This window comes from Sceloporus undulatus, chromosome 1, assembly GCF_019175285.1.
Source record: "Sceloporus undulatus isolate JIND9_A2432 ecotype Alabama chromosome 1, SceUnd_v1.1, whole genome shotgun sequence".
Lineage (NCBI taxonomy): Eukaryota > Metazoa > Chordata > Lepidosauria > Squamata > Phrynosomatidae > Sceloporus > Sceloporus undulatus.
In genome coordinates this window covers 171,635,946-171,659,011 of record NC_056522.1, presented here as the reverse complement: position 1 = coordinate 171,659,011, position 23,066 = coordinate 171,635,946, and the positions used below count along the sequence as shown (strand labels likewise).

General features: G+C 38.7%; 1 protein-coding gene across 1 annotated transcript in view; it reads left to right on the top strand.

The window, feature by feature from the left end:
• OPN5 (opsin 5) overlaps nucleotides 1-20,711 on the top strand; it is a 48,770-nt gene extending 28,059 nt beyond the window's left edge. Inside the window, 5 exon segments of the mRNA XM_042445391.1 lie at nucleotides 4,299-4,418; nucleotides 8,301-8,489; nucleotides 9,828-10,162; nucleotides 14,863-15,107; nucleotides 20,426-20,711. Coding sequence (XP_042301325.1) covers nucleotides 4,299-4,418; nucleotides 8,301-8,489; nucleotides 9,828-10,162; nucleotides 14,863-15,107; nucleotides 20,426-20,492 — 956 coding nt within the window. The 3' untranslated portion in view covers nucleotides 20,493-20,711.
• The last annotated feature ends 2,355 nt before the right edge of the window (nucleotides 20,712-23,066 follow it).

Below are 23,066 nucleotides of genomic sequence, written 5' to 3'. Positions count from 1 at the left end.
CTGCAGTACAGGCATTTAACCACTGCACCACCAGGGCTCCTGAAACCTAGATTTCACTGAAGTAGTTAAAATATTGTAAGTTGGACTGAAATGGTGATTTTTATTTCCAAGTCTGTTTGTGTAATCTTATACACTCCTGTCCTCTTTCTCCACCTTTTTCCAAAGAAATTTCTTTTCTTTTTTAAGATTAAGTGTAGGATTGCTTTCATAGCATTCCTTCTATGATTTGAATATGTGTTGGAGTTGACTGCAATTGAGCTGTGTCCTGAAGTACATCAGAATACTGTAGTACAATTCTCTCTGTATGTATACATATATACATATTTTATCTTATACTGTATAGGATTAGAAGATATGAAGAGTGAAAATTTCCAGTCCCTTTCTGGAAAAACATTAGTATGTAGCTAAATTTTTGACTGAAACAACCACCAAATGAGAATAAATTTTCTACATTTAAACTGCATTTTCACTTAACGGGACTTTATTCCCTGTTGAGTTTTTCTTCTGTAAACACTTAACATTTCATGCAAAATGTGAATGGATCTATTGTAGAGCCTCATGTCTCATGACTTTATTAATAGTTTTTCTAGTACTGTGACCTGCTGATGTGTGTAAAGATGATGTGCTGTTTGTTCTCACAACTGATACATACAAAACCAAAGCCAGCTGCAGCCTTAAGATTTAAACGCTCAATAGATCGCCCCTAAGGGGTAGCCTCCAGCCACCCCTTTCCTAGCCGGATCAGGGCCGTGGCAACCTCACGCTGCGGCCTGGTCCAGCCTTTCGAAGGCACAAAAAGGAGCTGCAAAAAGTTGGTCCTTCTTGTGCCCTAGAAAGAGTGCCATAGCTGCGGCGGCTATATGGCACTCCTTTGGCACTGCATCATCAGCATGTGCCATGACACCATGTATCATGTGGAGCGGCGCACAGCATCAGGGCACCGTGTGGGGAGGGCGGAGTCAGGTGTGCATTGTGAGGATGCTATCCCCCAACTCTGCCCCCATGCCGGCCTTTCAGGCTGCTCTGTAAAGGGTCTTATTTAAACTATAGGACAGAACCAAATTCACTCCATTAATAAAGACCATTTCTGAAGGATTTTGGCATCCTGAAAAATCTGGTGTTTTATTGTGGCTAGGTTCTGGAAGTGAGGCAGATCTTCCCTGGGGAGTTAAGAGAAACTCAAGAATTCTATTATCATCTCTTCTATATGAAATACCAACTAGTCAGGCACTTTCAAGCCTCATAGACACGTTCTAATTGATTCTCCCACAGAATGGAGTGGAGTCTCCTTCTTTGGAGCTTTTTAAACAGAGGTTGGGTGGTCATCAGTCGGAAATCCTTTAATTGGGTATTCCTGCAGGGGTTGGACTGGTTAGCCCTTGTATCTCTTTCAACTATATGACTGTATAAAACAGCTGGGAGAGGTTGCACAGAGCTAATGCCTTATTAAAACAAAGCAGAGTTCTGGCTTGCCTGAAGGAGGAGGCAATAAAACTGTTACTAAAGAAGCCATCCCTAGACCTACTATTATGGGTAGTTACTGGCTAGTCTGTAGTATTTGACTTTTAGGAAAGATCTTGGAATATGTGGTAGCCTTTCAACTCCTGTTGTTCTGTGGTTGAAACAGATTATCTAGATCCATTTTGATGTTTAAGGCCTGGTTATGGGATAGAGACAGATTTGGTAGCCCTGTTGGGCGAACTACACTGGGAGCTCAACAGGGAGCATGTCTCTGCTGGTTTTGCTTGACCTCTCACCAGCCTTTGATACCAGGAACAATGGTATCCTTCTGAGTTGATTTGCATGAATGGGACTTGGAGCATTATTTTATAGTGGCTTCCTTTCTGGAGGGGTGAACCCAGTAGTGTCCCCACCTGGGGTGTCACCTGATGCAGAGGGCAGGGCTTATAGGGGTGAGGCTTCCAAAGGCGGGGCAAAAGGGTATGCCCCCACCTTGTTGCCATGGTGCTTGGCCTTCTCAGAAGGTACCCCCCAAGGCCTTCTGATTCTTGTATGGCAGTTGCTGGGCAGGACGTGGAAGGCAGTGTCCACCCAAAGCCTTCCGAGTCTCATGTGGTGGTTGCCTTCAGGTATATCACCCCTCTGGGTGTCATCTGGTGTGATCTGCACCTCCCTAATGATGCCACTGGGTGAATCCAAAAGGTGGTTTTGGGGGATTTCAGTTCAAACCCTTGGCTGTTGGCCTATGGGATCCCTCAGGGTTCTGTTCTGTTCCCCATTCTATTTAACATATAGATAAAACTACTGGAAAAGGTTATCTGAAACTTTGATGTTCAATGCCATCAGATGGCACCTAACACTATTACTCTTTTCCACCACAAGCCGAAGAAGTTGATTTGGTCCTAAACCAGTGCCTGTCATCAGTAATGGACTGGATGAGGGAGAACAAATTGAAACTTAATCTAATCAAGATGAAGGTGCTCTTGGTCTGTTAAAAGGCAGATCAGGGAATAGGAATTCAACCTGTGCTAGATGGAGTTACATTCTCCCAGGAGACACGGGTTCACAGCTTGGGTGTGCTCCTGGATTCATCTTTTAGCCTGGAAGCCCAGGTTTCAGAAGTGACTGGGAGTCCATTTGCACACTTAAATTTTGTGTGCAAGACGCACCTGTTCCTTGAGACTTCAGATCTGGCCATGGTGAGACATGCTTAAATTATATTCCAGTTGGATTACTGCAATGTGCACTGCATGGGGCTCCCTTAGAAGAGTGTTCAGAAACTTCAATTGGTCCAAAGAATCACAGCCCTACTCCTACCTGAGGCTGGCTACAGGGATTACACAACTCCCTTGTTGCAACAGGTCCACTGGCTGCCAGTCTGTTTCCAGGCATAATTCAGCTCAGGCCCAGGTTATTTGAATGACTATAGTCTCCCTTATGAGTCAGTGCTCTGAGATCTGCTGGGGAGGACCTTCTCTCTATGCATACATTGCTGACACTGAATAACATGGGGTACAACCAGCCACGTTTTTTGCCCTCCATGAAGAGGCCTGTAACCAAACACCTGTGGATGGTAAAAATCCACTGTACCACTTTCCAAGTAACTCCAATGAAGTTCTAAATTACTGCTTGTTTATTAATGGATTGGATGAAGGTGAACAATCCAGACAAGATGAATTGCTCTTGGTTAGAAAGGCAGAACAGGCAGTAGAGATTTCTGACTGTGCTGGATGGGTTTACATTTCTGAAGGCTTTCAGGATTGGGCTAATCCTGCCATGATTATTGTGCTGGGGGACCATGTTATGTATCATGTTTATGATCCAACTGTGATGTGTGATATTATACTATGTATGGTTTCAACTGGAAGGTATGAGATTATGTCCAGAGGAGGGCGACCAAAATGGTGAGGGGTCTGGAAACCATGCCCTATAAGAAGAGAGTTAGGGAGCTGGGTATGGTTAGAGAAGAGAAGGTTAAGAGGTGATATGATAGCCCGGTTTAAGTATTTGGAGGGGTGTCACATTGAGGATGGAGCAAGCTACAGGAAAAGAGATTCTACCTAAACGTAAGGAGGAACTTCCTGACAATAAGAGCTGTTTGGCAGTGGAATACACTCCTTCCTTGGAGAGTGGTGGATTTTCCTCCTTTGGAGGTTTTTAAACAGAGACTGGATGGCCATCTGTTGGGGGTACTTTGTGAGTTCCTGAATGGCAGAAAGGGGTTGGACTGGATGGCCCTTGTGGACTCTTTGTGGACTCTTCCAAGTCTATGATTCTATGTCATGATCTTAACTTGGATATTTTATATGAATATGCTGTGGGATGACAAGAATGTACTGAAGGATTTACATGTAATGTATAATGTACAAATGTTTATAATATACAAAGGTATATAATGTATATAATATAATATAATGAAGGGGTTACATACTGTATAATGAAAAGTTTAATGTATTTCTCTGTGTGTAATGTGTCATTGTATGTTGTGTGTGTGTGAGAGAGAGAGAGAGAGAGAGAGAAATAATGGGTATGTACAAACCAGGTGTAGAGGTGTGCAAACACTGTGATTTGTAATCCTGTCCACTCCTCAGTCCCAAAGATAGCTAAAAGTGACTGTGACCTTCAGGTTTTAAAATATTCTGCATCCATATTCTACATGTTACTTTTTCAGATGTTTTAATCCTGGTCTCTCTTTTTAAGGATTTCAGTGTTTGGAGCTGAAACAGCAATCTTTTGTATTAGGGAGGAAATGTCTGGAATCTTCTTCTGATATATTCTAACACCATCTATTGTTGTTTTATGTAGTTTATATAATTTATATCATTATTTTAATCCAGGAATCCTGTCAACTTTGGGAAATGGATATGTTATATACATGTCTATCCAACGGAAAAAGAAGCTGAAGCCTGCTGAAATAATGACTGTCAATTTAGCAGTGTGTGACCTGGGAATTTCAGGTAATTTAACTTCAAATGGGCTGAGAATGAAAATATTGCGACTGGTAAGCAGTGGTGGGTCAGTATGGGTGGACACTGTATGCAAAGTGATATATCTTCGGCCCCATTCCCACTAGCTTATAATGTGGATCAGGACGCAAATCATGGGTGCATCGTTTCCATTTGAGCGCGAATCCGATCCACATTGCTCCGTTATCGTTTCCATTGAAATTCGAATCTGATTTCATTTATCTTGAAAAATCCGAATTATAGGTCGATAAAGCAGTTTTAAAAATAGGAGCTTTTTAGCCAGTTTTCCTGTGTCTCCCGAGTCTGATTCGGGGCAAATGAATGGGAACAAAAGGGTGTCTGATTCGGGATCTTGAGGATGGTAGGAGTAGTGCTCAAGGGGCTGGCCTGGGAGTGTCACCCACTTGTTCTCTTCCCTGCATTACCAGCACTATTTTCTTCCATTCGCATAGCATTTCCCCCGGTGGAGTGGGAAGCAGGGTAAGGCGATCGCACTACAAATGCAGTAAACACATTACTCCCCCTGCAACCTCCTCCCTGCTCCACATTAATAGACCAGCGTGTGAGGAGACCCATTGAACACCATTTTAAACTATTATTTTTCTTTTTTCGCCTCTGCCTGAACGCCTGAGCAGCAGATGGACTTTGCAGTACATGCCTGCTTGATCGCCCCCCAAACAGTCCAGGGAGCAATGGGGGAGGCAAAGGGATTTGGGGGGATTAGAGGCTCTTTCTCTCTTCCAGAGGAACTATGGGAAGACACAGAGTAGCCTTGGATGCAAAGGGGTTTAGGAGGAATAGTGGCTACTTCTCTCTTCCAGAGGGAGTCTGGGAAGATACAAAAGAGCCTTGGATGCAGAAGGGTTTAGGAGGAATAGTGGCTACTTCTCTCTCCAGAGAATAGATTTGAGGGGAATAGAGGCTCCTTCTTCCTTTTCCGGAGGGGAAAAGCGCCTAAGCAGCTGATTGGCTGTGACGTCAAGCGCTCAGGCGCTTGATTGACAGCTGCTTTTAAAAAAAGAGGTCTCAGAAGGGCAATGGGAATAGGGAGCAAAATAACCCACTTCAAATTACCACAGGGAAAATACCAATGGGAACGAAAACAAGGGTAAAAAAACCCAGGTCTGTTTGCACCCATTTTTAATGGGAACGATGGGTCAGATTCGATTACAACTCGGAAAAAAATATCCGAGTCAGAATCGCAGCAAAATAAGCTGCTTTTTTGCCCAGTGGGAATGGGACCTTCATCTGTTTTCATATGACAGTTTTGATTTTTCAAAAATTTCTGATCAGGAATCTCAACCACTATAAAAACTGATGGTGCATCCTTGGATATGAACTACTGTATAACCTGCCACTGAGTACAGACAGAGGAGTTTATCATTCAGGGACAATTGGAAGTGTAAACAGGTTTTATCCCTTGAAAATTGTGCATTTGCAATTAAGATTTTCACACGACGTCATGAATAAAGTACCATTATCACGGGAATATCCTGCAAAAATCGTGCAATTGCAATAAAGTTTTTCACACAATGATTAAAAGCAATTAAAGCACCATTAACCTGGGAATAACCAGGCAATAAACAGCAACAAATCATTCACTGGAAAATCCAGTGAATGATTTGTTGCTGTTTATTGCCTGGTTATTCCCTGCTTATTCCAGGCATAATGACCAATGTGTGTGTGCAATTTAAAGGTAGTTGCATGATTTTCACAGAATAAATTCTGTTTAAACTTCCAATTTTCCTCCGTATGATAAACTCCAATGTTGATGCTGATTAATGATAAGGGACTGTTCAACATACTCATATGAATTTATAGAAAATAATGCTTTTCAGATTGTTTTGGGTTATGTATCAGCTGTTTTTGGTTTATTATTTTAAAAAATCTTGTATATAGCCTAATACAATTTGTAGACAATGAGGCTGTCTGTACTGGTTGTGATGGCAATATATTTGTTTCAGACAGTTTTTTTAAAAATTACATACATACATAAATTCAGAAACTGCTTAGATTTTCTTCTGTTTTTATTTCTCTCTTTGAATTACTTTCAAGCTTCAAGAATAATTGCCTAGTTTCTTATCTTTTTCTGTCATGTGCATCTTAACATTTTGCTTCTCTTTCTAAATGTTTTTTTTCCTCTCTCATATGCTTTTAATTTCCTTGGGAAATTAAAATACTTCCTGTACTATATGCACTGATGCAGAGTTAGTCAACTCATCATTGTCCTCCTTATTTCCTTCCTTTTATGTTTTTTGGAGACATCTTGCGAAGAAAAGCTGTGTAACTCTTGAAAACCCATGAACTCTCTATTTTTTACTCTCTTTCTCACTTCTGTTTCCTATGAAGGTGTTATACAGATACTATTTCTCCATCAGTGCATATTTATGATGCTATCAGAATGAATGAACCAACTAATATAACTTGCATCTCAACTGACAAATGTATCTGTAATGTCAACAAAAAGACCTTAAGAATAAATATATAAATGGCTTTTATTTTACAATTAAGGGTGTTTTACGATTTGTGTGTTCTCTTTTAATAGATTTTAATGTATTAACTTTATCATTTAATTGTTTTTAAACTTTTCTATTTATATTTTTAAAGAAGTTTTTGTATAGTTTTAATCTGTTTTTAAATATTTGCTTAGTTTCTTTCAGCCTCATTATTGAGACAAAGGTGGGATATAAATGATAATAATAATATTAACAACAACAACAACAACAACAACAACATGGTAGTAAAAACAGTTAATGAACTGTTACTTGGTTTCTGTCTAATTCTGTAGCTTTTTTGCTATTTACCTATCCGAGCTGTCCTGCTTTAGATACGAGTGGGATTTCACATATGATCTGTTGTTGTTGTTATTATTTGCCATCAAGTTGTTCCTGACTTATGATAACCCTAAGGTGTTTTTTTCTTTTATGGGTTTTTTGGGGCAAGATTTGTTTAGAGAGGGTTTGCCCTTGCCTTTCTCTGAGGCTGCCCAAGTTCCTAATGGGTTCCCATGGCAGAGTGGGGATTTGAACCCTGATCTCCAGAATCATTGTTTGATGCTCAGATCACTAAACCACACCACACCACACACCGTACGTTTTATTTAAATATGGGCTATTTTTAGGCTTTTATTTAAATATAGATATATTCTGTGTTAAATCCTTGGCTTTAATGGATTAAAAAGCCTGAAGAAAGGCAGACCTAGAAAGTAGGTCTGTTGATTCAGGCTTAAAGAGTCAAAGCAGCCTTTTCATGTGATCTTAGAAGTATAGGGACAATTTTTTCTACCACGGATGTGGCTGGATAGAGGATATAAAATAATCAAGCATGCATTTGGGGTAATGTTATTATACTTGATAATGTTTTGTGTTATCTGGATTAAACTTCAGTTTGTTCACCCTCCTCAGGTTCATTACTAACTCCAGATACTGGTAGAATCCATACAACTTTCTAGATTTTAAATGGAAAGGAAAAGTAGACCTGGGTTGGGTACAATCTTCCACACTGCAAAGCTCCACACAACATTTCTCGGAGGGTTTATATATATGTTTAATAGCATGTTGGTCAAGATAGAGCCTTGAGAGATCCTGTAGGCATCTCACAGGTATTCCTCAACACCACTTTCAGAACTCGCTCCTACAGGAAGGACTGGACACACCATAATTCCTCTCCTAAGTGAAGCTGTGATCATCAGTCAGCTGGCAACACTTTTGTGGGGAGGGGATGTGACCCTTAGTGGGTTCCAGTGTGGCCAATATAGCCCTCAGTTCAGTTAGCTGTTCGGTATTATTTTATATGAAGAAATGCTTTCTTGAAATATGATTTTGATATGGTAGTTCAGCAAATTTACCCAACTGACTGTGTTTTTCATTACAGTGGTGGGAAAGCCTTTCAGCATCATTGCCTTCTTCTCCCACCGCTGGATTTTCGGTTGGAGTGGTTGCCGTTGGTATGGATGGGCTGGGTTCTTCTTTGGCATTGGGAGTCTTATTACCATGACAGCAGTAAGCCTGGATAGATATTTCATTATATCATCTATAGGATAGATATGCTATTTATCCTATGGTAAGTTAAAATATGTAAAAGAATAATACAGTGGGCCCTTTTTATCCGCTGGGGTTTGGTTCCAGGAACCCCCGTGAATAATAAAATCCGTGTATGCTCAAGTTCCATTAAATACAATGGCATAGCAAAATGGTGTCCCTTATATAAAATGGACAAATCAAGGTTTGATACTTGAAAGTTATACTTTTTTGAATATTTTCAAGCCGTGGATAGAGCAATACATTTAGTATTAGAAGACAAGATTATATTGGAAGATATCCCAGTACACCTGTTGGCATCATGGAAAGAGCCTGATGCCTTGGACTAGCTGGTGAGTGCAGAAATTTGATTTAAGTACCAGAACTAAGTTCAGTTCCCATTTTCTCATATGTTGCATATCAACAAGATACACTACCAGTAACTTCTGCCCACCTTCACTATAGATTCAACAACAAGAATCTTGAATAATTATGGATTGTGTAAGGACATGGCATTACATATGATAACTAGACAAAAAGGAATTCAATGCAGATCTCATTTCTTTTTATTCCCAGAAGCAGAACTTGGGAGGATACTTTTAAAAATAATGAATAATGTCTTGCAGAAGCCACCCATAACTGAGTAGTGATAGGATGATGCTCAGTCATGAATGTAATTAACGTTACTATATTCTTTCTTTTTAAACATAACTTTCTAAGCTTTCCAGAAATGCATGGCATGGCACAAGAGACAAAAGGAGCATATTCATGCATAATGAATTAAGCAAAAACCTTTTGTTATTCTTCTTAGAAACATTGTTCCTAGAAAATCAGTGTATGAAGATTTCTGAGGCATGGAAAGACACACACATGCACACATACACACATTGTTTAAATCCTCACATACCTTCTCAGATTAATGTGTAGAGATAGGTAATGGAGTTACTCAGAAATGTCCAGAGTTCTTTCTTCTCATGAACTGAGAAGATTTTGGTAATTTTCAAGCAAATAAGAACAGTACTTCACACCAAAGAAACATTTCTGTCACATTGCTTGGGAGATGTGTGAGGACCTTCTTAGCTTAAAGAGGCTTTTGGTCTACCAGCAAAGCAACTCATAGGTTTCTTTGTTGTTTTGCTAGGGAGGCTGCTTTGAAGATTTGCTCCCAGGAGAAGTCAGGCAGGGGAATGAAAGCCTAAATCCCACTGAGCAAAATTATTATCCCTAGGCAGGTCAGCTTTGCCCCCTCCTCATTTTTCCAGGCTGCCCCCCACCCCCAGCATCACAATAACTTTAGGGATAAAATTTGCATGTGAGATTTTTTTAAATGTATGTAGGTAGCATTTACACTTGACAATGAGATATGTTCATTCTCTTCTAGGTTCCTGGCTGAAGAGACGCCATGCTTTCATCTGTTTAGTAATCATCTGGTCTTATGCTACATTCTGGGCAACAATACCATATGCTGGCTTGGGCAATTATGCTCCTGAGCCATTTGGAACCTCATGCACTTTGGACTGGTGGCTGGCTCAAGGTTCAGTGGCTGGACAGGCTTTTATTCTGAATATCCTTTTCTTCTGTCTTTTGCTCCCAACTGCCGTGATTATGTTTTGCTATGTTAAAATAATAGCAAAAGTCAAGTCATCCACCAAAGAAGTAGCTCACTATGACACCAGGATTCAAAACTCACATGTACTGGAAATGAAGTTAACTAAGGTAGGTATAGGAAGCCTGGTGGTGTTTAGAAGAGAATGAACAAAAGCATGAGGTGAGGGGCTCAATTTAATATATATAGAGAAAAGCATACTGTATATACTCATGTATAAGTCTAGAAATTTTAGTCAAAAAACTGACTCCAAAAACTTGAGTCAACTTATTCACAGATCAGTGTAAATAATGTACTGTACATTAATTCTTATTTAAAAAGGAACCATCCCCTGGTGAAAGGCAAGAGTGTCATCTTTTCTGGAAACAATCATACCCTCTTTATATTCTCCCATACACAAAGACTTTAATACAAGCACAAACAGTTATGCCTGCTGGAATTTTGTATGCTTGCCGGCACTATTTTCCTTTGCATTGTTTGTTACATGCCCCTAAGTTTTAATCTCATTTTATCCACGAATCATATCAAAATCCATAATTTTGGCCCCAAACCCCGCCCTTGACTTATACATGGGGTCAACTTATAGTCAAGTTTATATGGTATATATTATGTAAAAGCAAAGGAAAGGTGAATTCGGACAATAGGCAGGGGAAGTAAAGTTTGTAGATGGCAAAAGATTGCAGTTGGCTTGCACTTTGCACCATGATTCTGGAAGGGAATCAGTATTTTTAGGGGGAAAATAACTCCCACTTGTATATTCTTAAGTAACTCATATTGTTACTTGCGTTGCATTAAATTAATGTAAAATGTCCTATACGTTTAGTCCCAAGTCCTGGAGACAAGTTGCTGCTGACACAAGACAAAGCCAACCACCCGAATAGGAGTTACAGTGATGCTCCCAAGCTACCAGAAAAAGAAGTGACACAGCCTGGCAGGGAGTTGGATCTGATGGCCATTGAGGTCTCTTCCAACTATGATTTTTGCTTCATAAGTGAGCTCTGGGGAAACCTCCCAGCACTTTAAACAAACATAGAAGCTCCTGCTATAGTTTCTGCTAACTCCCTCCCTATCCTATAATGCCATGATCCTCTAAACAAACCTTTTGAGATAAAAGTTTTCTATAAGACATTGAGAATTTGCTCACAATTTGCATAAAATGTAGACAAGAAGAACAACAAACAGAAATTCTTTAAAAATATGCTTCTCATTTATCATTTATAAATAAAAATTAAATAAATAAAAGAATAAAAAGTGGATTAAAACAGATTTAACAGGCTAAAACATAATGTTAAAGTGTATTAAAGAAAATGTATTTTGCCTTGACATAACGAAAGGAGTATCTTTCTCCAGGGAGACCATTCAGTAAACAGGTTCTCACTACTGCACTTCATCTGGTGAGGCCATATAGAGAAGTACTTTGAATTGGACCCATAACTAATGAAGCTGTGGAGGCATTATCTGCTCATACTGCAAGTTTTCAGTTTATTATCTCACTGTTGTATTCCAGAATAACAGAAGCTCTTGGATTATTTTTAAAGGCAATTCCACAAACACCAAGGGGCCAGTGTGGTGTAGTGTTTTGAATGTTGGACTACTATGGAGATCAGGGTTCAAATCCTGGCCTGGCCATGTAAACCCACTGGGTGACCTTGGACAATGCACACTCTTTCAGAGGATGGCAATGGCAAACCCCCTCTGAAGAAATTTTGCCAAGAAAAGCCCATAATAGGTTTGCCTTAGGGTCGCCATAAGTCAGAAATTACTTGAAGGCACACAGTAACAACAACAGTGCAAACATTATGACATGGATGATTGAAGCATCACTACTCAGTCTAGTGATTCTTGTGATTATAGTAAAGCCACACAAGTGATTATTGTATAAGGTACTGTCAGCCACAAAAGTAATTTGCTAGCCTCAGCCTCAGCCACAGCTAGTATGAGGTGCTGCCAGCCAGAGAAGTGATTCTAGTGAAAAGGGCAGATGATAAAATGTTCTGGGACAATGAACCTAGTCCTCTGGGAAGAATCTGGAGTGCAGCATCATTCAAAGCAGGTTAATGGTGATGCAGATGTACCATCCAAGACTGGTGCTTCAGACTTGTTTCAACTCAGCTTTCCGCTTATTATCTTGGCATTTCCACAGAAGTTGGGTGCTTCAGACTTGTTTCAACTCAGCTTTCCGCTTATTATCTTGGCATTTCCACAGAAGTTGGTTGCAGGAGCTGTGGGCCTGCATGGCACCAACAGCCCTATTCCACTTACATAAACCTGGATTTGGTCACACACACAGCCACTATCTGTATTTCAAATAGTAGATAATCTCTGAGGGAAATAACAGGAATTTCAAATGTGAAAATTCATACTCCAAACCAGCACATTTCAATTGGGTTGACATCTCTGGTACAAAGTTTTAAAAATTAGATCCTGTGATTTACCTCTACTGTGTTTCCCTTCCAAATGCTTCCCACACCTCAAAAACAGTAGCTGGTATCCTGTTAGTGACATGCACTAACTAATAACTAGGGTGCGGTACAGACCGCCCAAATGTGCCATGCCCCCAACGATACTAGGGTTAGGGAGCGTGTACCAACCGCACACTCCCTAACCCTAGTACATGTGGACAGAGCCATTGTTACATGGCACCATCTACATGGGGCACGTAACAATGACGGCATGCATTCACTGCGTCCAAACAGGGTGGCATGTGTGTGACGTCTCCGTGCTGCCCCAGGCACAACCTGTGCATCATTGGTGTGGCAGCCAAACAGCTGCCCCAACAATGCAGCAGAGAAAGGGGCTGCAGCAGCCTTTCTCCTCTTTAGCGCCGGAAGTGTCCAGGGGCATGAAGCCCCAAGGACACCCCTTTTCCGCTTCTCTTTGGCCTGGAAAAATGCCGGATTGGGGCTGCAGGGCTGCCAGTGAGGTTGCCCTAACACCAACCAGAGGTAAAAGGAGCGGCTACAGGCCACCCTTCTGGGGAGGTCTGTACCATGCCTCAGCTACACCTGCATGTCTAACTTTATTTTGTCAAGACAGATGGAGGCATTCAGCACTGCCCTCTACTACAGCTTCATCCCCAAGCCACCTACATGTTCTTGGACTGAATACACCCACCCAAAGCCATTCAGTGGCCAAGTAGGAGGGGGCGAGGCAGGATGAAGAGCAGCCATTCTTACAGCTGCCCAAAGGAGGGCAAATGCATCCTCCTGGAAGTCCTCAGGCAGTCCAGGACAATGCCTTCTGCTGGCTGCCATGTTAGTAACAGAGCTGGCTCACTGCTCCTTCTCCTTCCTCACACCCCAGCTGGAAAACTGGTAGGTTGAGCCTGTCCTTGTGTGTGTGTGCGCACATGTAAGGCGTGTAGCTATGCTTGGTGGAGCTTTACAGTCTGCCAGTGTGATGCAGGAGCTCAGCCAGTAATTCATCTGAAACAATGACATGCCTTAAGGGTAAACATTGGAGCTGCTCACGTTCCAAGACAATGAACAGAATAATATAGAAACAGTGGCCAGATACAAAATACTAATTGCCATATGAACTCATTTCTGGCAATTCCATGTCCATATTTCATCTTCCTCATTTTATTTTCAGAAAGCCTCACTTCTCTTTTTAGTACTTAATTCTTAGCACTATCAAAAAATTAGTATTGTACACATGGATAGATTTAAACACACACACACACACACACACACAAAATGCACTCCTCTATTGATGTAATCCTCTTGAAATGCCACCTATGTTAGCAGGTCACTGGGTGGAATAAAATAAAGGATTATTTCATATCAAGATATTGCCCAATCTCTCCAGGTAGGCAGAAGGCATGGATGTTTTGCACAATTATGCTCCAGGATTTGCGCAAATCACATAAATTAGGTATGGTGTGGTTCCTTCCCATTTGGTCATTAGGAAGAGTGACATTTTCTTGGAAAACAATCATGTGATTTGTTACATCTATGCCTCAGAAAAGGAGTTTTCGTATTAATTGGCTCTAAGCTTTACTGGACTGTACCACTCCTAATTGTTTGCCACCACTGCCCACCCTGCCACTATCTCTTTTTGTAATTTAAATTTCAGTCTTATATACATTCGTCTGTGCGCAAGATCTGTTGAATCAGTGGGACCTAACTGCTTGTATGGGGTGCAGGCTGTAGGTCTACATTCACCCCACTTTTGTGAAACCTCCCTGACAACTCCAAAGCATGTCAAACCCTTTATAGAATTTTCAGGTTATTATTTTTTTTAAATCCAAAACCAGCCAGAAGTAACAGTTTCTTTCCCCAACTCTTCAGAGCCCTCCAAGGACTACCTAAAAAATCAGCCAAAATGGCAGCTGGATGCTCTTATTACAGTGGGGCCTTCTTATCCGCTGGGGTTTGGTTCCAGGAATCCCTGTGGATAACAAAATTCATGGATAACAAAATAAATATAATGACAGAGGAAAATAGTGTCCCTTATATAAAATGGAAAACCAAAGTTTGCTATTTGGAATTTGAGTGTGTGTGTGTGTGTGTGTGTGTACATTGTGTGTGTATTGTATTGTACAGTTGTTTTCCTATAAGTGGCCTATAAGAGAGAAAGATATCTGTTAACAGGTTATCTATGTTATACCGAGTAGGATTCAGTGCAAAAGTAAATGTCAAAAGGTTGAATGTGTGTTGGTTTGCTTGATATTAATAACTGGAATGTGTGTATTCTTTGCACCCTGCTTTGCAGTAACTGTATCTCTAATAGTAAACAGAACAGACTGAGTAGCATGAAATATGTTGACTATTCAAAGTAACAACACTATTCCACCTCTTCTGCTCACCAGGTGGCAATGTTGATCTGCGCAGGATTTCTGATTGCTTGGATCCCATATGCTGTAGTATCTGTATGGTCAGCTTTTGGAAGACCAGATTCAGTCCCCATCAAAGTTTCAGTGATACCGACTTTGCTTGCAAAATCAGCAGCTATGTACAACCCAGTTATTTACCAGGTCATTGACTGCAAATCTGCCTGTTGCAGGCCACGTGACCTCAAGACACTAGAAAAGAAAAACTCTGAGAAGAAATCCAGGTATATTTTCTAGGAGTGAAATGTCACACAAAATATTTTCTAGGAGTGAAATGTCACACAAAAATAACATGGTCCTGTCTTCAAGGGCTGAACTAGAAATCATGGTAGTTCCAGTCACTCAGAAATGAAATTCTAACTTTAACTGCAAAGTATTGAAAATACCGCCAGGCACATATCTTTCTGCAGCTCCTTTTCTCAAACCCTTATTTCCCAGCTGATTATGCTTTTTATGTCACAGTTTAGGTGACATTTAAAAAAGGCCAAGGGGGAGGAGGTGCCTTGGAAAAACAACAAGAGAGAGAAGTTGTAGGAAGGTGAGGGGAGACAGGAGGCATTCTTAACCCATGTACCTTTTGCCTTTTAGAATCTTTCTCACATTCACTCACATCTATGTGATTGGCACAGTTCTATTTTTTGACACAAAATGGCTGCTGATTAGGGATGGAGATAATATTTTAAAAATGGTTAAACTATGTTTCTCATTTTTTAAAAAACAACACCCACCCCTGACTAAAAGAATCCTGGACTGACAAGCATCTTGACATGTAAAGAGATCTTGTAGCACCTTTGAGACTAACTGAAAGAAAGAATTTAGGAGCATGAGCTTTCATAGACTTAAGTCTACTTCATCACATGCATCTGAAGAAGTAGACTGAAGTCTATGAAAGCTCATGCTGCCAACTTCTTTCTTTCAGTTAGTCTCAAAGGTGCTACAAGATCCCTTTGCATGCTGATTCTACAGACTAACATGACTATATCTAAGAATCTTGGCATTTCAGGATTTATTCTGTAAAAAAATTTCACACATGATATTTTGGTGCGGAAAACCATGCAGCATTGTATATGTAGGAAACAGCATTTTATATTATTTCCTATCTAGGAAATGCTGTTTTCTGTGTAAAAATATGTACATTTTATGCACACTAAGTCCCAAATTGTAAATAGTCTTGCTGCAAGAAGGTCTTTTAGGAAGAAAATAGCTAAAATTCTTCATTGCTTCCTTTGAGAAGAATTACATCATTCCAGCTGATACATCTAGTCCATCTACAAGAAAAGACATGGGCTTTGTAGAAGTGTGTTCCCATAAGATACATATCTATTGTCTTTTCATAAGAGTTCTTTTGTGGGTAGGGTTGACTTATTCCATTTCCTCAAATCAAGGTATCTAATTTGCCTGGCATAATAGTGTGTGTGTTGCATTTTTTCTACCACTGTGTTGAAGCTTCAATATTGTTTTTATCATTGCTACTGATCTGAGAATAGTATAATGCTGAAGTTGGAACATAGAGACCCAAATTCAGTTTCCTGCTTGGCCATGAAACTTTCCAGGTGATCTTAAGCCATCACTATGCTTCAGTAAACCTGTCTTAAAGGGTTTTTGTTGAGATTAAAGAGGGGAGGGCAACCATATATGGTGGTCATGTACATTCCTGGTGCTGCACAAATAAAACAACAAGGATCATCATAACAATATGTTATGTTATTCACAAGAATGTTATTCACATGAACCTCCAGTGGGGGTTTCTCATTAGATCACTGTAGGTTTTTTGCCATCATTTTTTTTAATTGAGGGGGGGGAACCCTCTATAGATTCATGGAAATGCCAAAGGAAACCCCCAGGAATGACAAGGGCTTCCTGTGGCATTTCTGTGGTATTAAAAGCAAAACGTGCATAGGACAATCAACAGTAATTGCAGGGGGAAATCAAGATGTAATTTCCTTCTAAGATGCAGAATAAACATTTTAGTATAACTAGATGAGAGTCTATTTCACCTTTTCCCAAAATTTTTACCCTGGGGAATCCTTTGGAAAAAAAGATTCAGATCTCAGGGAGGTCTACAGACATTTTTTTTTAAATGGAACCTTGGAATCCAGCGCAGCTAATGGTACAAATGAGCACCAACTAGCATGCTTGGAGACCAGTTAAAATGTGGCCAACCAGGTACTGTAATATGATAATCCTTTCTGAGGATTATCACACATGCTTCTTCATCGTTTACTCAGCTTTCATTGATAATAATCAGGCTTCCACTTCCATGATAAAGCACCATCTTATACATTTTATTTAGATAGGCATAAATCCTTTTCCCGATTAGACATGATGTGGATTTCTAAAAGTTTATCAAACAACATTAAGAGTATTGAAACACTACCATGTACTTTCTCTGACCATAATCCTTTAGTTATGATTTTAGAGAAGGGAAAAAAACAGTACAGTTGGAGGATAAATGAGGATTTGTTGTTGTTGTTGTTGTTGTTGTTGTTGTTATTATTATTATTATTATTATTAACCTTTATTTATAAAGCGCTGTAAATTTATTAAGTGAAGAAATTATATTAAAAGCCAAAAACGTGATTAAAAATTATTTCAACAGCCAGAACGGAGATAAAATGCAAAGATTCCAAATTAAAAGAGGTATGAGGCAAGGATGCCCCCTCTCCCCATTGTTGTTTGTTCTGGTCATGGAAAGATTATTAGTCAAGATAAGATCAAATAAAAAAATAAATGGATTAAAAAAGAAAAATCATTCCTACAATACATTAGCCTTCGTGGATGATCTAGTAGTTGTAATGAATGATCCGAAAGAAAGCACATTGGAAGTCATGAAAAATATTGATGAATTTGGTGTAGTTATGCGCTGCAAAATTAACAGAGCTAAATTGGCAATTTTGACAAAAAACATGACAAATGTGGAAGATCAAGAGTTGAGCCATATGATGGGTATCAAAATTTAAAAAACTGTAAAATACTTAGGAATTCATATCTCAAAGAACACTGTAGAATTATTTGACAAAAATTACAACAAAATTTGGAAAGAGATCAAAAGGATTTAATAAATGGGAGCAAACTAAAGTTTTCTTTATTAGAGAAAATATCAATAAGTAAAATGTCCATCTTACCTAAATGTATGTTTTTATTTCAAATGTTACCAATAATCTTAAATGATAAACCCTTTCAAATATGGAATAAGGAAATAACAAAATTTATCTGGGATGGGAAAAAGCTGAGGGTTAAAATGAAAATTCTGCAAGATTTCAAAGAAAAAGGAGGATTGGGGATGTCAAATTTAAAATTATATTATGAGGCTTGTGCTTTAACATGGATAAAAGAGTGGCTCAATTTGGAAAATAAAAAATTATTAGAATTAGAGGGAGACGATCTGAAATTTGGGTGGCATGCCTACCTACAATATGGGAAAGTTGAGGCATACAGAAAATTTAACAACCATTGCATAAGGAATTCACTATTAAAAACCTGGCAAAAATACAAATTCAAATTATATAGGAAAATTCCCAAATGGATCTCACCCCAGGAAGCATTTTATAGAAGAGAGATGATGGGAGGAGAGAAATGGATAACATATAAAACTTTAATTAAAAAGGAAGGAAGATGTAGGAACATAAAAACACTGGAAGAGCTTCTAGAGGAGCAGGTGGAGATAAACTGGTTTAATTACCGACAAATCAAAGAGCGATTTAAAATAGACAGTACAGAACAAGGGTTTGAGGAAGAGGAAAATGAATTAGATAAAGTAATAATTGGGGATAAACCTAAACTGATTAGTAACATTTGTAAACTCATACTTAACTTGGACCAGGAACCAGAAATGTAATGATTCAGTAGGCACAAAATGTAGGGCATTCAATAGAACTTAAAAAGTGAGAAAATATTTGGAACAAAATAGGGAAATATACAAAATCACAAAATTTGGGGGAGGATTTCTACAAAATGTATCTACGTTGGTATATTACCCCAGAAAAATTGGCAAAAAATGTATAAGAACAACTCAAATTTATGTTGGAAATGTAACAAAGAGCCGGGGACATTCTACCATTGCTGGTGGACATGTAGTAAAGCAAACAATATTGGAAGAATATAAATAGTATTGTAGAAAAGATTCCAGAGAAAAAAATACAATTAAAACCCAAATTTTATTTACTAAACATGTGGGGCCCTGAAGTAGAAAAAAAAATGAAAAAATTTGTTTTTATATGACTACGGCAGCATGTATATTGTTTGCACAGAACTGGAAACTAAAAATAGTACCCGAAACAACGAATTGGCTAACCAAATTAAATGATATGTTAGAAATGGACATATTGTCCCAAAAAATGTCCCTAAAACCTCCGGAGGAAGTCCTTAAAGAGTGGGAACCAATTTTAACATATTTGGAAAATAGAAAGAGCATTAACTAGCAAATGATCCTAAAATGTATTTACTAAGAGAATTAGAGAAAACCCTTGTTCTGTACTGTCTATTTTAAATTGCTCTTTGATTTGTCAGTAATTAAGCCAGTTTAATTTGTTGGTAATTAAACATAAGAAACTACAAGAGAATGAGGGAGAGAATTTTAGCACATACTTTTCATATATATATATATATATATATATATATATATATATGGATGAAGATATAGGTCTAGTTAGTCTTCTGTGTTACAATAAACATGTAAACAAATGATTATACAATTATAGTATATAACTGAATAAGGACATAATCCACCTTTTTCTTTTCTTTTACAATAGTAGCAAAGATATCAATTGTGGCATTAAAAGATAAAGATAAGCAAACAAAGAATTAAAAACAAGTTAGCCAAATAATACTAATCTTGGAAATCGATAAGAGTAGAGGTTAAGAAACTGTCAAGATTCGAGAAGGTAGTTGGTATGCGAGGAATTTTGAATGAAATAAAGGAAAGATAGTAAGAAGGTAAGAGTGGAGGAAGAGAATGAATGAGATTTAGTTGATGATGGTTGAAAGAAAAGGTGAAGTAGAAGAGGCTAAGGAGAAGAAGGACTTAAGTAGGTTGGAGTATGTAAGGAGAAGATTTGAGAAGGGATAAGAACAAGATGAAGAAGGACAATGAAAGAAGACACCAGTAAATGTGCATGAGATGTCCGGAATATGAAGATAAGAAGAAAACTCAACAACAGATGTAGTTTACTTTTTTGTCTTCTTAAACCTCTATGGACCAATCAAAGGCTTGCTTTGTTTGTTTTATGTGATGAATGTGATGTGATGTTATTTTAACCAATAATTTTTTTCTAAAAAAAGATAATAATCAGGCTTATCTTCAGATTAGGGCTCACTACACTATACAGTTTTGAGTAAGAAATAGATGGTGTGTTTGACAGGTTTTTTGCCCCAAACCTGCTTATAACGTTGCATAAAAGGTATGAACACTAGAGTAGTAGAAGCGAATGTAGTCACTAGATTTTATATAATTTGTATGAATTAATAAGAATATTATTTTATATACAGACTAATAATTTCAAGAAAGTTGAGTTCACCAATATGTGTTTATTTCTTCCCTCAGGCTGTATATAATAGCTACAGACAAAAAATCTGAGGTAATGAAGGAAACCCAACTGGACAGTGTGTGAAACCCTTCAACAGTTAACCCACCAGTCAACTGTTTTCTTCTCAATTGCTTCCTTTACAAGTACATTTTAAATTATGGCAGCTCCTTTTCACTGTTGCTCTTGTTTTCTTATTCTGGTGTGTTGCACAAAATGCATTTGCTTCCCTGTTAATTGGAAAATTCACACTTTTCAAAATGTCACAGATTTATTTGTAGATATCTGAAATATGTAAAGACCTGCTCTAAGAATCATACATTTTTTTTAAAAAAAGAAAAACAACCTCATAAAGTTTGTTATATAAATTGTGTTAAATGTTTGTCATTGTTCGTATTGTCAATGTTGACACCTGGCCTGCTCACTCACCTTTCATTTATTCAAATATCCTCAATCCACTCAACTACAGCCATGTGCACCTAAACAGGAAGGCACCCTTAGTATTTGCTGAAGTAGGATGTGAAGAATGATTATTAATATTTACATCCTTGAAGAGAAATGAAAAGGGGTATCCTGGCATTTGAGGCAACTCACCAAGGTAAAGGAGAATAGTCACAAGATTCTTAGCAACTTGGGAGTTTGTGTGGGTTTTTTTTTCTGTGTACAAAACATGTTTTAGAGCAGAAAGCATTTTGTGTAGGAAATATCCTGTCCACACAGGAGTCAGTGCATTTTCACCCATTGCAAACTTTGTATAGTTTGTGCAAACACAACAATTCTTATGTGGATAAGTGTTTCTTGCACAAAGTCATTTCCTTTCCTCCTCCTCTTCCTCTTGTTTTTAGTCTCCTAAAGCAGAACCATTGATTTTCTGGTTCATTGATTTTCAAATAGGTTTCACCAAAGTCCAAATAGTGCACAAAAATCTTTGTATTCTGGTGGAGTGGGGAAAGGGGAGAATCACTGAAACTATTTGTCTTGCCTGGAACAATTAAATAAGGTACAGAGATAGTAGTGTTGGCTTATACCAAATAACAAATGAATGGTGGTAGCTTGTGGGGGTGCATTCCCCCTGAAATAGTCTTTACCAGTCTTTGTGAGGTGGTATAGAAGGAAAGGACAGTGCTGTGAATCTGTATCAATTAATACCTTGTCAGTTTTCTTACAGAACAGACTGTACAATGGTCCATGATGAGATGCACGTAAAAGATAAGTTTGAGCCATTTCCTCTATTTAGGACAGGAAAAAAACTTGGCTCACAGATTTGTTTGAGTGTGGCTACATTAATAAAACCACCAGCAGTTCATTGGTATCCCACTTCGTATCTCCATAAGGTTTTACAGCCTTGACTAAGCATCCCTTTCAACCTCTTCAGGAGGTGTCACTTAAATTTCTCACCTGGAAGATTATTTCTACATCATCACTTCAGCCACGAGAGAATCTGATTCAGTACTTTGTCAATATGTAGGGAACTCTGCGTTTTCCATCAAGATTTGGTAGTATTGAGGCTGGATGACACTTGTATACCTAAGATTATCTTGGCTTTTCACAGAGCCCAGGGAGTCATGATTCCTTCTTTTTGTCCTCATGCAGTAAAAGATCTAGAGAAGTGCTGGCACATTCTGGATGTTTGCTGAGCTATGAAAATATATATCAAGTGTGCTCAACAAGTCCAGGTATCCGATTGCCTATTTGTATCTTGAATCCTCCATAATGGGTAAGAAGGTGTTGTCTTCCACTCTAGCAAAATGGATAAGGGCCTATAATTTTACATGCTGTTCCTTGACTGAGTTGCCAGTGCCAGAGATGATTGTCACTCATTCCACATGGAATGCTGCTACTTCTGCTGCACTCTCTACCAATGCTCCAATGCATTTGCAGGACAGCTATTTAAGCTTCCCCTTCTACATTTGTATGTCACTACTGTTCTTATATACCTTCACATCAGTGGAGGCCTCCCGCAGGAGACATTTACTACAATCTGTGGTAACTTCTTAAATAGTCATCCTCAGTCTGCTCACCCATTGATAAGGGAGCTTTGGTATGTCCCACTATGGACTGGGTTCCCCTCTACTGTTGGGGGAAAACAACAACATTGGACTTACTCATGAGATATCTGTTTTCAGCAATGGAACATCCTTCTCATCCAGAACTGAGGGCTTTTCTTTCCTCAATAAATAATAATAATAATATTTATTATTTTCCCATCGCTCCCAGATGGATTGAGGCGGGATTCCAATCTAAAAATTACATACGAACACATCAATCAAATACAATAACAGTGATAATTCCATTAAAAACTAACACATCATCACATGACAGTGGCAATAAAATTGTACAATGATCAAAGAGTGGAGCTATGTCTCTTAGATGGTGTGATTAGATAGGACATTCTATTAAGTACTTCCTCTTTTTTGCTTTACCTCTTCCATAATTTTTTTATGTGAGTGCTATACCAGTTATTAATTTGCTTTGCTGTGACATGGGCTGAGGACATAGAAGGTTTCTTCTCCTAGTGCCCCTTCTATGAATTTTTTCCTGCCTTACCAGAGCAAAGAGGAGAAGCAACCACTACAAGATGTTTCCCCCTCCACTGATGAACATAGCCATCTCACAGGTAAGTCCAATCTTCTTTTTTTAGCATCCTTTCGTGTGTGTTTT